Source organism: Micromys minutus, assembly GCF_963924665.1.
Source record: "Micromys minutus genome assembly, chromosome: 28".
NCBI classification, from domain to species: domain Eukaryota; kingdom Metazoa; phylum Chordata; class Mammalia; order Rodentia; family Muridae; genus Micromys; species Micromys minutus.
In genome coordinates this window covers 37,703,983-37,718,547 of record NC_137963.1, presented here as the reverse complement: position 1 = coordinate 37,718,547, position 14,565 = coordinate 37,703,983, and the positions used below count along the sequence as shown (strand labels likewise).

Here is a 14,565-nt window from a genome sequence, read left to right as displayed (position 1 = left end):
GATAACTCTGATTTCAGTAATCTTTTTTTTTTCTTTTCTTGTCTACTAAAGCAACTTATTTCTGCTGCTCAGCTACGCTTAAATTATCTTCAGATCCTTGGAGAACTTAAGACATACGGCGGGAAAGTCTTTAATGCTACTCTGATGGTATGTACCAGACAACCATAGACTTCTGTTTGCCCAGGACCTTGAATATCTGCAGGTTGGCAGATATTTATTGGGCCCTGTGGAAGATGTTAGGGGAGGCAGAGCTGAATTCGTTATGATTTCTGTCCTCAAGGATGAAATAAGCTGCCCCACAAGACAAAGCCATGAGGCAGGCTACGGCCACTTTTGGGGGAAGGGCAGAAAGAGAGCTCCACTGTTGCTAGCTTAGTCTGCGTCCCAGAAGACGGCTTTCAGGTGGGTGGATGGGACCTGGCTGGAAAGTGGGAGAAAAGCACAAACGGGGTGAAGTCTGTTGTAAGCACCCTTGGGACTTCAGTACACAAGGGCAACAGGGAAAATGCTAATAGGACAGTGGCCTGGGTACCAGACTGGGCCCTGACGGTACAGAACACCATCTGAGGTGTGGGCCTGAGACAAATGAAGGAGAGCCCACTGCCGGAGCCCATTCCTCTGGCTGCCTCTGTGGAGCCTCGGCCTAGCACATGAGCTTCACAGCCAGCAGGGCTCATGGGAATAGGTTAAGAGACTCTCCTCTACCAGGTCACCAGCCCCAGAATGTCCCAGCTTACTGGCCAGCCCAGATTTGTTTTCCGTGAAGAGCAGTAAGGCAAGAATTGAGAGGTTTTAAGTATTTTATTATTTCTAGTCCTGGGTTAGTCTAAGGACACTGCTGACCTCGGGACACAGGCAGAAGAGAGTTGGGTAGTTAGAGGAATGGGGGAGGGGAGGAGAATCTATGTATAAGGATAGCGCCCGGAGCCTCTGATCCCTCAGACTCCGCCCTCCTGTCCCAAACCTGCCTTTACTTTTCCTGTCTCTGGAAAGAACCGATACCAGGGAAGGGCAGCCAGTTATACAGGGCTGGATGGCAAATATAAAATAATATAGACCCTGCTGTCAAAGAACTTAACAGGTAATATATGAAGTCTGAGCATAAGTTATTGAAATAAGTAAGATGTGCCCAGTGTTCATAGACGTACAGACGGGAGTGGGGCCCACATGGTCTGAGGAGGCCGAGGCTTTCCTCAGATAACATTCTGTTGTTTGTTTTGTTTTCTTGTCTTGTTGAAACACTCTCACGTAGCCCATGCTGGCCTCAAACTTGCTGTGTACCTGAGGTGGACCTGGAACTCATCCCCCTGCCTCTGTCTCCTAAGTGCTGGGATTCCAGGGGTTAAGAACACACACTGCTCCAGCAGACGGCCTGAGTTCAGTTCCCAGCACCTACGTTAGGCTCACAATTGCCTGTAGCTACAGTTCCAGGGAAGCCAGCACCCCCTTTCTGGCCTCCGTTGGCACTGGACTCAAGTACACAGGGACACACTTCTTATACACATAATTTTAATAGAGTATTTTTAACTTAGCTGTGGGTGGGCCCCATGAGGAGCAATCTCGGGGAATGGTGACGAGGGCCACAAGTAGGAAATACACTTGGTGGAGAGAGAAGCAACACATGGCACGTGTAAGCCTAGAACTCCGGAGAGTACGGCAGGAGGGCCATAAATATGAGGCCAGCCTGGACCACACAGCAAGACCACCCCCCAAAAAATTATAGAGAGAGACGCCATGTGCAGCGTGTTTGTATTTTCACAAGCTTTCACACAGAAACTAATTTCCCTTCCACTCTCCCGCAGTTACAGGACAGAGAATCCTACATCGCCCTTCTGGTTGGGGCCAAGTATGGGATTAGCCAGATCATTAACAGCAAGCTCAACATCATGTCCACACTGGCAGAGTTCGCCAACATCAGCCGCGTGGAGCTGACGGAAGAGTCGGAGAAAGTGAGCATGGTCAAGGTCTACCTCCAGGACGTCAAGGTAACCAGCGGAACCTCGGGGTAGAATAGTCGAGGGCAGTTACATGAGCTTTGGGCAGTGATACAGCCCCCTGCTAATCTGGCTCAAAGGACCTGCCTCAAGTGGAGAGAGACGAATAGAACGTGCGTCACCCCAAGAAGCTCTTGACAAGGTTTTTGTTCTGTTTGCTGGGCCATGTGTTTGATGAAAAACTCTGCACCCATAGTTGGTTGGGTGAACTCTTTGAAACGGGTAAATAGTTCAGGATGCCTCCTGACGCATGGTGGGTCCCTCATGCCTAATCTATACATTGTCTCCTTTTGTTCTTTCCCCTACCATCCCCTCCCTGCCCCATCCACCTGACCCTTGACGACCTGACCTGTCACAGGAAACGGCAGAGCCCCGCCTTGGATCTTTCTGGAGGGTCCTGTGGTCACTGTTCCCTCCCTTGATTTCATCCACTGAGCTCAAGCAAGGCGCTGCGTTTTACTACCCTGTCTTTGTTTTCTGTCGTTCTTCCACCGTTCCCTTAAGGGACTAGCTGTATGAGGCAGGGTGGATGGGCAGGTAGGGTAGGGTGGGACAGAGGAAAGAAAGAAAGGAGACAATGTATAGATTTGGCATGCCGAACTCACCGTGAGTCAGGGCATGCGCGTGTGTGCAGGTTTGTGCAGGTAAGCATGCGTGTTTGGTGGTTTAGATTTAGCTCCTTGGTATGAGAATATGGACCGCTAGGGCCCGGCCGGTCTGCGGATATGGCTCAGTATCTTTCCTTGGCCCCATAAGGCCCTGTTGTCTCTTGGCCCTCTGCAAACAGAACCGCTCTATTTGCCTTCACAGGTTCTGACTTTGCTATTGGAGTCCAGCAGTGCAAAAGACCTGGCCTGCCTGATCGCGGGGTACTACCGCCTGTTTGTGGACCCGGGCAACTCTGTCTTCCTCTGGTCTGGACACCAACAGCAGACTCACCGAGTGTCTGCTGAGGAAGGTGAGGTGCTGAGTCTTGCTGGTCTGGACAGGCCCGTTTATTTCCAACCGAGCAGTTAATCTTTCTTAAATATTAGAGGCGCTTTCTTAGTATTTAGAATTCTAAATGCCAAGGAACGCTAGGTCTCCGATGCCCCGTAGAGTTTCTCAAAACCATCTCTAAGATCTGCTGTATCTTGTTTCTCAGCACAAGAAGATGTCACTTTTAGACTGTGGGTCACTTGGTTCTCGATGTACCTTCCGACTCTGTCTCATTCCCTGGAATTGTGATAGAAATTCTCAGCCTCACACATTTAGAAGAAAGGGGCACCTGAAGCCAAAAGAGACTTGACGTAAAGAATTAAGTAGGGCGGGGTCAGAAAAAATTAAAGGCCAGGGGAGACAAACCAGTTCCAGGCAGCTTTAGCTGCCTTCAGCCCTCTGCTGCAGCTGCCGTGTTAGTGTGGCTCTTCCAATGCGGTTCTGATGATGTTTAACAGCTGCTCTGAGGGGAAACCCGGGCGCCGGCTGCCAGCATGGTATTGCTGATGTGGGCGTAGCCAGCGGTGCTCAGGATCTTACCGTTATATAGCGTTTCCTCCGCATGGGCAGAATAGGCACAGATCATCCCAGAACAGATGATTGGAAAAGTAGATACCGTCATCCACGCTATCCGTGGTAACCACAGGAGACTGATTCCATGATCCTTGGTGCTTATCAAAATTCATTCATGTTCTATCCTTCCCATGAAATGGTATATAATTTATATATAACCGATACACGTCTGTATAAGTCTTCGCTTCTTTATGGGTTCTTCCTTTCCCACCCTTTATCCCCCTGGTTTCACACTCTATCACTAGATAGGAGAGGAGAGATGAGAGAGACAGCTACTAATAAACCACCCTCCCCCCTGAATGATCAACAACCCCCTGTGGGGGCTCTGCCATTTATATAGCCTCTGAGAAGTTCCCAGAATTCCAGATGTCACACAGTTGCAGAAATGATCTGCAGCTGGCAAACCACGCCTCTGCTAGAGGACAGGACCAATCAGCCGCTGCGGACAGTCATCCGTACACCTGATATGAAAATGAAAGCACCTTCATATATTTCCAAAACTCTAACACATTACTACACACATCCTTCCATATCCTTCACGTAAAACTCCAGATTAGCCCTCCTGTTGTCAGTGCCATGGATGTGTCTCATACAGAGCCTGGGCCCTGAGACCAATGCTTTCAGCTTTAAATGAGTGAGTTTATTAGGCCACAGCCACCAGAAGTAAGATAGCAAAACAGCAAGCAGCAAATGTATAGCAGAACGTCAGGTTCAGCACTTACGTTATCCAGCAGGAATGAATGGGGAAGCCTCGTAAAAACCGTCATCCTGGAGCCCCATGGACAAAGATGGTGCCAGGCAGGATGTCTTCTCCATGGAGAAACATCTGGCTTTTTCGTTCCCATTGCAGATGTTTTTTTATACCGTTAAGATAAACAATAGTAATCTTGGTTTAAAAGGGTTTGCCTTCTGGCTGTTCTCGGGAATACAGTTTTTCTAAGATCCTTAGCGGTTTGCTGATCTTTCTTCTGTGATAGGAGCCAGCCTGTTCCAGAGCGAGAGTTCTGGTGGAAATTCAAAATAAGCATGTTTGAGTGAAGGGGCCAGCCCTTATTTTCTGAGTCAGCACTTAGCAACAGCTAACAGCAATTTACATATGACAATATATAAATACAATAATTTGTATTACAGTCACACCTTCTGCTGCTGAGCTATACCCCATAGTTAATATTTAAGTGTGCTGTTGGAGTCACCGTAACAAGAAGAAGGGCTTGCACATGTTCAGCATGGATGTATTTTACTCTATTTTGAGCCTGTGGATGAACAAATCCACACAAACGAAGCCTACGGATCTGAAGGGCCAGCTGTACTTGGGACGTGGTTAGCTCTGAGTGAGGAATAGCTCAGACCGGTCAGGGAAACAGCACAGAGTGGGGGTGATACTGGTTTGGAAGGGGTGGTGGGGAGACCTGTGCACTAGAGGCAGTTCAGAGACAGTGCACCAGAGGCTCGGTCCCCGAAGAACACCCAGAAGACAGCAGATGAAAAAGGGGAGCTCATTGAGGAGAGGGAATGTGGCCTCATGACACAAGACCAAGGTTGGGGGGGGGGCTGCAGAGGACAGCCAGTCTGCCAGGGTATGGACGCCACCCTGTGATGGCTGAGACAAAGGAGCGGTCACAGCCACAGTGTGAGGACACTGTGAGAGGGATTGGGCTCTCTCTGTGATAGGAGCAACAAGGCTCTGTGGGAATCCTTGTGAGGGAACTCCGGTCCCCTGTAGGGAGACACCTGGAGGAAGGATCAAGCAGTGGCCAGAAAAAGGTTCCTTGGAGATCATCCCAGAGACTATTGGGAGAAAACCAGTAAACCTAGCCCAATGCTGCCCCATCCTATGCTCTCCCCAGGTGCCTACAGCTAGATGCATCTCCACCGTCCTAAAGGCCATCACAGCTGAGTCCCCACGGCTATCCATCAGCCTCAGGCCCCCGTCACTTGCTCTCTGGCTTGCATATCAGGGAGAGGCCAAGTGTCTAGTCTGCATTTGACATTTGGTTTCCCATATGATTCTGATGCTCTGACACCACAGGGGAGGTACTTGAGGAAAAGCTGAGAGTACAAGGGAGAAACAAGAGAGTATCCACCACTCTTTGACAGTGAGGTCTCCTTGAAAGAAGAGATGGGCTCAATCTGTCTCCTTAGGTGGCTCAGAGAGAGGAAAGGCGGGTCGCACTGTGGTGTGGCATCCTTGGGGTTCTGCATTAATCAATCTAGTATGATTTAGGTCAGTCACTTTATTTTCCCCTGCATCAGGGTAACAGGAAGCAGGACACACAGGTGTCTGTCAGACGTGAACATTTGGGTTTATAACTCTCAGTGTCCTGTCCCTCACAGGCTACGAGTCCAGGGCCTGCAGTGACTCAGAGGAGTTCTCTGAGGTGGATTGTGTATTGGAGCCCCTTTCTGACCCATGCCTGGTGAAGTTGAGCCTCTGCAGACCATTTGTTAGAGAGGAGCAGCTCCCTGGAGACAGCCCTGAGGAGACCAGGAGAGGCCCAAGCACCTGTGGGACCAGCAGCGTGACAGACAGTGCTGAGTCAGAAGCATCCGACTCAGCCAACACAGAGAGCCGAGGCTGCAGGACCAGTGGGTCTAGTGAATCTGTGGATGCCCTGGAAGAGGATGACTTAGATGCGTGCTCCTCCAGCGGGACCAGCTTCTTCCACTTTGGCCCACCAGGCTTCTCAAGGGACCTTGATACCAACAGCCAAGAGGGAAACAGCAGGGTTGAGCCCAGTGGTTTCCTGTGTTTGCTGGACCTGGCCCAGAATGGCAATCCTCGGTGCCGGAAGATAGACGGTCCCCAGGGCCTTGCTTCGGAGGCCTGCAGCTGGGGACCGGAACTGAGCATGGGCGGGCTAGACCCCAGGCTGTATGAGGGCAGCCGGACTGACTACTACAGCCTGTGTTCCAGCGTCTCCCCAGGCAGCCACCTGAGTGACTCAGGCTCAGAGAGCACAGCTTCCCGGCAGGGAACTGCACCGCCCCTGTGGTGCCAGCAGAGCTGGATGGAGGCTCAGCCTGGCTCCATGCTAGAAACCCTGGCCCTGCCCCCACTGCCCCCGCTGGCCTTTGAGGATGGCAGCTCAGATGAGGAATACTATGATGCAGCTGACAAACTCACACCTCCGGACACACTCTCAGGTGAGCCCCTAACGCACCACCCATCCCAGCAGATCTGGCTTCCAAGAGTCCTGGGCCAGCTTGAGAACGCGATACGGTCTCCTCTCTACTTGAGTCCGTGGACCAACTTATAAGCCTCACGGCCTTGAGTCAGGGCTGCAGGGGAGGTTTGAAGAATGGCGGGCACGGGCAATGAGAGGACTGCATCCCACTGTGGGAACCAGGGAAGGCTTCCCAGAAGAGGTGTCAAATGGGCCAGGCCTTGTCAGGTGCACAGGACTCAAGGAAAGGAGTGGAGCGCCCAGTAGAGATCCTGGGGATACTTGAAATCTGGCGTTGGAGCAACAGGACCATCAGTGGTGTTTGATGGCCTTAGGGAGTCCAAGGGTCCCTGACCTCAGAAGGTTGGGGATCTGTTGGCTGGGTTCCTCGTGTTTCCCAACTAAGATTGTGAGGTGTTTAATCCATAATCTATGATTGCAAACAAATACCAATGTAGTCTTTCCACACCGAAAGACTTCCTGATCTAACCAAAAAATCTTGCAGGACACACATATGTACAAAAGGTCACATGAACTCTGTCTCCACTCTCTGAGGTTAAAAACCCTGGAAAGCAGCGAAAACATGGCGGTCTGAGCCTCAGCCCTCTCCTGTGCCTCACTGATACTGCCCTCTTGTGGTTCTCATTACTGTTGGCAGAAAAGCAAGCTCAGCTCCTGAGGGTGCCCTCTGCCTGTTTGCCTCCCTTCCTGCTCCCTCCCCCTTTCCCTCATCTCAGCTGGCCTTGTACTGTTACTCTGTCTGCCCTGGTCCTCACCTGGTTGTCCATGCACCTGTTAATCTGTCTGCCCTGGTCCTCACCTGGTTGTCCATGTACCTGATAGTCTGTCTGCCCTGGTCTTCACCTGATTGCCAGTACACCTGTTAGTCTGTTTGCCCTGGTCCTCACCTGGTTGTTCATGCACCTGTTAGTCTGTCTGCCCTGGTCTTCACCTGGTTGCCAGTACACCTGTTAGTCTGTCTGCCCTGGTCCTCACCTGGTTGTTCATGCACCTGTTAGTCTGTCTGCCCTGGTCCTCACCTGGTTGCCAGTACACCTGTTACTGTCTGCCCTGGTCCTCACCTGGTTGTCCATACACCTGTTAATCTGTCTGCCCTGGTCCTCACCTGGTTGTCCATGCACCTGTTAGTCTGTCTACCCTGGTCTTTACCTGGTTGTCCATGCACCTGTTAGTCTGTCTGCCCTGGTCCTCACCTGGTTGTCCATGCACCTGTTAGTTTGTCTGCCCTGGTCCTCACCTGGTTGTCCATGCACCTGTTAGTCTGTCTGCCCTGGTCTTCACCTGGTTGTCCATGCACCTGTTAGTCTGTCTGCCCTGGTCTTCACCTGGTTGCCAGTCAGCCATCCAGCCTTGCAGAGGGTTCCCATCTGCAGAGAACATTTTCTAGGTTTACCAGACCAGGGCCAGCTGTGCACCTTATTCATGGGCTCTGCCAGCAGTGGCAGTTTTCTGCCTGTACCTTGGTACTGTCTGCAGTTACACATTCCCCTGTATGGTTATGAGAAGGCTCCTTGTGTGCAAAAAAAGGTGTTTTCAACACACAGCACTTGGGCATCGTCACTAAATGAATGAGTTAACTCACCACCATCTATCCACCTTGACTTAATTTTTTCTTTTGTTCGTTGGAGACTGGCCTTTGTTTCTCCTGTTGTTGTCTCACTGTGTGCTCTTGGCTGTCCTGAAACTCTTGGTGTAGACCATGGGATCAGACCAGCAATGGGTATGCTACCCAATACCAGACAACCCGCTAACCACCTCCTGGGCTCTCCCTGACCCCTGCCAGGCTAGCCCTTATACTAGGAGCAGGATGAGGGGTGGGCTACAGCCAGCAGGCGGGACTCTTACGTGGGGACCCAGTCCAGAAATTAGTTCCGTGGGAGACACCCTTTCACAGGATCAGAGTGGTGCTAAGCACAGAGCCGAGGACTGAGACTCTCATACCTGGGTTTCAATCCCGTTCCTGAATCACGGTGAGCTCCACAAAGTCTCACCATCTGTGGGTGCTGGGAGACAAGGCAGCACTTCCCAAACATGGCTGCACATCAGACTTGCCTTTGGACCTTTGTCTGAAGTCTGTCAGTACCTCAGTGTTTAACCTCACAATTCTGATGTTGCAGGTCTGGGGGGGGGGGGGTGGCTAGGATCTGAAAAGCTATTTAGTCGCCCACACGCAGGTTGGAGTGTAAGAGACTCTGAGTTCTTGCTAACATGTGATCTTGATTCCTTCTGTCCAAATCCTAAGACCTTTTCACACGCTGCTTGTCCTGAGAAAGATCAGTCCATGGGGCGCAAAGCCCTTGGGACAGGGTTGCTTCTGTGCGCCCTCACACCCTTCACATGTAGAGCATCCAGAGCAGCGGCAGCTATGGGGGTGAGTTAACATCACCATGAAGAAAGGCTTAATGAACAGAAAGCCTGTGGGCCGCCAGCAAGCCTGAAGAAATAATAATAATAATAATAATAATAATAATAATAATAATAATAATAATTAAAAATAAATAACAGTTATGAGCTACACAGTCTTGATATGTTTGTAGCCTGTACTAGCTATAAATTTATATAGCCTAGGCTGGCCTTAAACCTGTTGGGCTTTCTCAATGCTGAGATTATAGACCATCACTTTTTTTTTTTTATTTTAAGTTAGTGTTATGTTTATGGGTGTTTCCCCTGTATACAAATCTGTGTGTGTTTAGTGTCTACAGGGGCCAAAAAGAAAAGGTATCAGATCCCCTAGAAGGGGAGTTACAGATGGTTTTGTGTGCCATGGGACTTCTGGAATTGAACCCAGGCCCTCTGGAAGAACAGCTGATGCTCTTAACTGCTGAAGCATCTCCCTAACATCTCTTTGAGATTCTAGGGGACTTGCAGCTGGCCGCCTGGTCTGGAAGCTCATCTCTTCACTGTCGTCAATGAATAGTTCCGTGGTCTGAGGGTAGTATGAGTGTTAGAGTACTTACCCAGCATGCATAGGGTTCTCAGTTAGATCTCTAACAGAGTTCAACCACTGGGGAAGTGTCACACCCCAAAAAGAACTTTGGCAAACTATAACTAAAAGGGAGTAAATGGGTCTTAGATAAGGAACAAGAAAATGTCTCTTCCACGATCATTATCCCTGTCTGTCAGACGAGGAGACTGGGGAAGTGAAAAATTAGCTTGCCAAAGGTTTAGGACTTGAGTCCGCACAAGCCAATATGCTTACCCAAGCACGGACGATCTCTCTGCTTGTCCGTGCTTAATGTGATTCTCCTTGTCTTGATTTGCAGGGCCCAGAGCTGCTGATCTTAGTGCCATGAGATTGCAGAGTCAGTCTAGAGCCGGTGGCTCGGAGGAAAGCCTGCGTCCAGGCCCAGAGGGAGGAGAGCCAAGCCGGCAGGGAGGGGTGAAGAAGTATGCCAAGTCCCTGAGGAAAAGAAGGTCCTTCCTACAGACGGATCACACCTCCCAGGTCTCCTTCCCCATGGAGCCGTCTGCCCCCCAGGAGAACATGGTTGATGTGTGCTACTATGACAGAGAGTCCTACCTGAGCCTCACTGCCCCCTCCCCAACCGTGTCCTCCCTGCAGGACATGCAGGGTGAGCCAGGCCTCCTGGAGACCAAGGCCTTGGGGTTGCTGGCTTCCTTGAGGGAGACAAAGAGCAAAAATCCAGCCTCCAGGATCATGGAGATGGAGCCAGAAACCATGGAGACCAAGTCAGTAATTGATTCTCGAGTGTCTTCCATCTCTGCCATCCGCCTCCGAATTGACCCCAGCAATACAGAGAATCTTGAGGCTAGACCCTTGGCTGTCACCACCGTTGGCTCCCCAGCAAGCGTCCCTCACAACCCCCACCATTCCAACCCAGATTCTTCCAGCCCACAGGCTGCTCGGGTCAGGCCTTTTCAATTCCTATCTCCTTGTCAAGACCCAGGTGGTACCACCCCCAAAGAACTCACTGCTGAGCCTGAAAACAGCACCTTCCCCCTCTCTAGTGCTGACCCTAATCCACACCACGTCCCTCAAGGAGACACGTCAGAGATAGAAGAGGCGCGATCAGAAGCAGGGTCAGGATCTTTTTTAATAAATCACATACAAGAGGTTACCCCCCAAATCACAGGGCCCTTGAGTCCTGGCGATGGGTCTACTGGTGGCGAATGTGAACTCTCGCGAGATTTCAAGGGTGCTGGATTAGTCCCACGGGCCCTCGATGTTAGCGCTGCAGCTGGTGAGATAAGCAGCTCCCTCTGCTCAGAGCCTCTTGGAGCAGGGACGGGACAGACCTCACACAGCTCTGAAGGGGACAACAGACAAGCCCAGGAACAGGAGCTATGGAGAGAACTGGACTTGGGCCCTGAGTTCTTACTTGGGGAGCAAACCACTGAGTCAGCCTTCCCTCCAGAGACAGTCAAGACAGAGCAGCTTGACCACGTGATGGAGGACAACCCCGTCCCTGTGGACACCTCTCAGCAGCTCTGTGTCCCTGCAACACCGTCCCTGCTGAAGCTTTCACCATGTCCGGAAGAGCCACGCTCGGCAGACTCAGGCCACGGCTCACCAACAGAAAGCAAAGGTGACAGTCCCATCATTTGCCTCCCGCCTGAGAGGTCTTTCCTGTGTTTTGCCCCAGAGAGCCATCCTGAAGGCTCCACCAGTTTCAGCAGGGTCACCGCCTTCGGTTTCACTGGCTCGAACGAAGCGGCGTCTGCCGGGACTGGCCTAGAGCATTGCAGGTGTCAGTTTTCCTACACCACATGCTTCCGTGGCCTGCAGCCCGAGACAGAGGAAGAAGATGGGGACCCACAGACACACCCTGCTGCCCCCCTTACCTCACCACCCTCTGCAGGAAGCCAGGTGACTCTGCCTTGGAGGGCAGCCCGGGCCTACAGCTGCACCACACCCCTGTCCAGAAAAAGCCACATCTGGCCCGAGTACTGCTCCAGGGCTCTGAGACAGCTGAAAACTGCCCCCGCAAATGCCCCCGAGGGCTTTGTCCAACTCACTGAGAGCCTGCTGGAGCTACAGGACATTTTAGAAGCTTCCTGGGGGCTTGGAAGCAAACACCCCCCTGACAAGTGCACCTGGCATTTCTCAGAAAGCCGGAGCCGCCTGTGCATGGGCTCCCAGAAGCTCCTCTCCAGCTGTCAGCACGTGATCCGGATGGACCAGTCCCCCGAAGACATGCAGGGTGCTGTGCGGGTCACTTTCCAGCACCTGGTCCAGCTGGCCGGCCTCTGCTTCCAGTTCACAGACTGCAGCCGCTGCTCTACCCGGCACAGGGAAGTGGCCGGGAACCTGAGGGACGTGGTGTATTCCTACCACCAGTTTGTGGAGGCCGCAAAACTCACCTGTGAGAGGGGTTACCATGACCTCAGTGTGAAACTCTTGGCCCGCCAGTGCACGGCCCTCACGGCCGCCGTGTTCTGTCTGACCCAGAAGTTCCGGGCTTCCACTGCTCTGTGAACAGGTCACTGACCCAGGACCCCTCTTGAGTGTCTTCTATCTCACCCACTTCTCCCAGTGTCTGCTAGTATGCAAATAAACTGCTGCTTAATCTTGTCTGGTTCTGAGTGACGGTAAATTCTGATTAAACATTCACTCAAATCCAACGGCATTCACTTCCTTTGCACCAGGCCTGCACTGGAACTGGAGAAAACCGGCTGTGTGACATAAGCCTTTCTCCCCAGAGCACATTGCTAGGGTACAGATGTCCAGCCAGCCAGCAGGTATCGGTCCCAAGACCTCAGGAATTGCTGGTCTTGGTTCCCCTGTTACATTAATTGGGCACTAATCCTCACTAATAGGTGGGTATGTGCGGTTGATTGATTCGCCGCTCCAAAGTCAGCACCTGAGTCTCTACCTGATACACTTGGCAGCCTCTCTGCTGCCACCACAGCTCGCCACTAGGTGGCAGTAAAATCCCTAGCTCTATTCTCAGCCTCCCTAGGGCTGTGACCCTTAATTCGTGTTCCGGTAGCCAACAACCATAATTTCATTGCTACTTCCTAACTGTGACTTTTCTGCTGTCTTGAATCGTAATGTAAATATATCAACCCTGTGAACAAGTCTTGTGACCCACAGGTTGAGAACCAGTGCCCTAACTGCTTGGCCATCCATGTTGAGGGTTATCCTGTGCTTTAGCTGAAACTACACCCCATTTTTGATATAATAAGGAGTCAGAGTTGCATCTACTAGAGCAATAATAGAGCAGAAGGAAATACTATCAATCCCAACTTACCCATCATGGACATGGGCATCGAGCTGTCTTCATGTTAAGGGTTTTCTCTTTGGACATGAAAAGACTCATATTGTCCACTTGAAAGAGGCATAAATCTGGGAAACAGTAAGTGGTCGGTGAGTATTGGTAACAATGCTTCATCCCCACCCCACACTCCACCCCCCAGCCACACACACACACACATATACATGTATACACATACACACATAAACACACACAAATAACTACACATACACACACATACACACACACACACACACACACACACACACACACTGCTATTTTACTCCAGATAAACTTGTCTCAAGATTTCTTTGGGACAACTTTTACCTTGGTTTCTCGTGTCTTTTCAAACGTGGAATGGTGGCTCACTTTGGGCTGTCGGAGGTCATCAAAGAGGTTCAGTTTTTTCTTCCTGTTACTGACATATTATGAGGTCAGGCAACTTTTCCCAGCAAAAGCATGATCGTGAGGAGTCACGCCCTATGCTCTCCAGGCAGAGGGAGGCCATCCTCGGCCATGAGAGAAACACATTCCTTCCCATCCCACTCCCAGCCAGGAGTCACTAGGAAGGCGGTAATCATGTGCCTGATTAGACAGGATCAGTTTTCTCAGAACAGTGCTTCTTACAAAGCTTCAAATAAACTTTAAGCTCTTGAGTGCAACTTGGAAGGGATTTCATGACTAAAAAGGAGCAGGACACCAGGCTAAAAGCAAGTTGGGTGTTGTGAAAGAGGACTTAGAACCTTTGCCAGGAAGATCCAAACCGCTTCTTGCTATAGACAGGGTCTCAACATTCACCAGTGAGACGTCATCTAAGGCTTGGTCCTGATTGGCCCAAACCATATTTGAGTTCAATTAACTAAAACTTGCAGTATGTCAGAAGCTTTATGCAGATAGTTGGAATGCTTTTGTTTGTTTTTTGAGACAAGGTTTCTCTGTTGTAGTCCTGACTGTATTTTCTTTGGTTGCCATTCTTTTTCTCTGGGTCCCGTAAAGAAGAGTAAGGTCCAGAAATGGTAGGAACATTGCTAACTGAGAAAGAAGTTGAAGCACAGAGAAGGCATCTCTGGTACTTTCTTTGATGCATCTCATTCATGAAGCAGGCGAGTGAAAACCCTGTTTTCAAGGGCTCTTGGTGGAGGTTGGATGACTACCAAAATGACGAAGCTCTGGGTCACCACAGAGAAGACAGGATGAGATGTGTGAGGAGAAAGGAATCAAGGATGGCTTCCTGTAAGAGGCAGCACTGATTCGGGCTGGGTGTCAGCAAGCCCCGATTGGATGCCGTGTGTAAGGCCATGAGATTTGGTAGGATTTAGATGTCAAGAGAGAGAAAAAAATCATTCTGTAAACAAGAGTCTTCTCTGCAGTGACAGCAGGTAAAACCCATGAGCACAGCAGGCGTGGGCTCCTTAAAGGACTTCTCCCCACCCCATCCCACCGCTTTTTGACAGAGTCTAACCACGTAGCCCTGGCTGTCCCAGAACTCACTGTGTAGACCGGGCTGGCCTTGAACTCACAGAAATCTGCCCGCCTCTGCCTCCCAAGAGCTGAGACTAAAGGCATGTGCCACCAGGCACAGCTCTTAAGGGACATCTAATTAGTAGGAAAGACAAAAAT

The 14,565-nt window shown here is 50.8% G+C and overlaps 1 protein-coding gene across 1 annotated transcript in view; it reads left to right on the top strand.

Moving 5' to 3' along the window:
• Window positions 1-12,167, top strand: part of FRMPD1 (FERM and PDZ domain containing 1) — a gene marked incomplete at both ends in the record, with an annotated part of 57,106 nt that extends 44,939 nt beyond the window's left edge. The window contains 5 exons of the mRNA XM_080940138.1: window positions 52-147; window positions 1,803-1,985; window positions 2,805-2,952; window positions 5,880-6,689; window positions 9,994-12,167. Coding sequence (XP_080796264.1) covers window positions 52-147; window positions 1,803-1,985; window positions 2,805-2,952; window positions 5,880-6,689; window positions 9,994-12,167 — 3,411 coding nt within the window. The remainder of the gene's footprint in view (window positions 1-51; window positions 148-1,802; window positions 1,986-2,804; window positions 2,953-5,879; window positions 6,690-9,993) is intronic.
• Window positions 12,168-14,565: the final 2,398 nt, after the last annotated feature.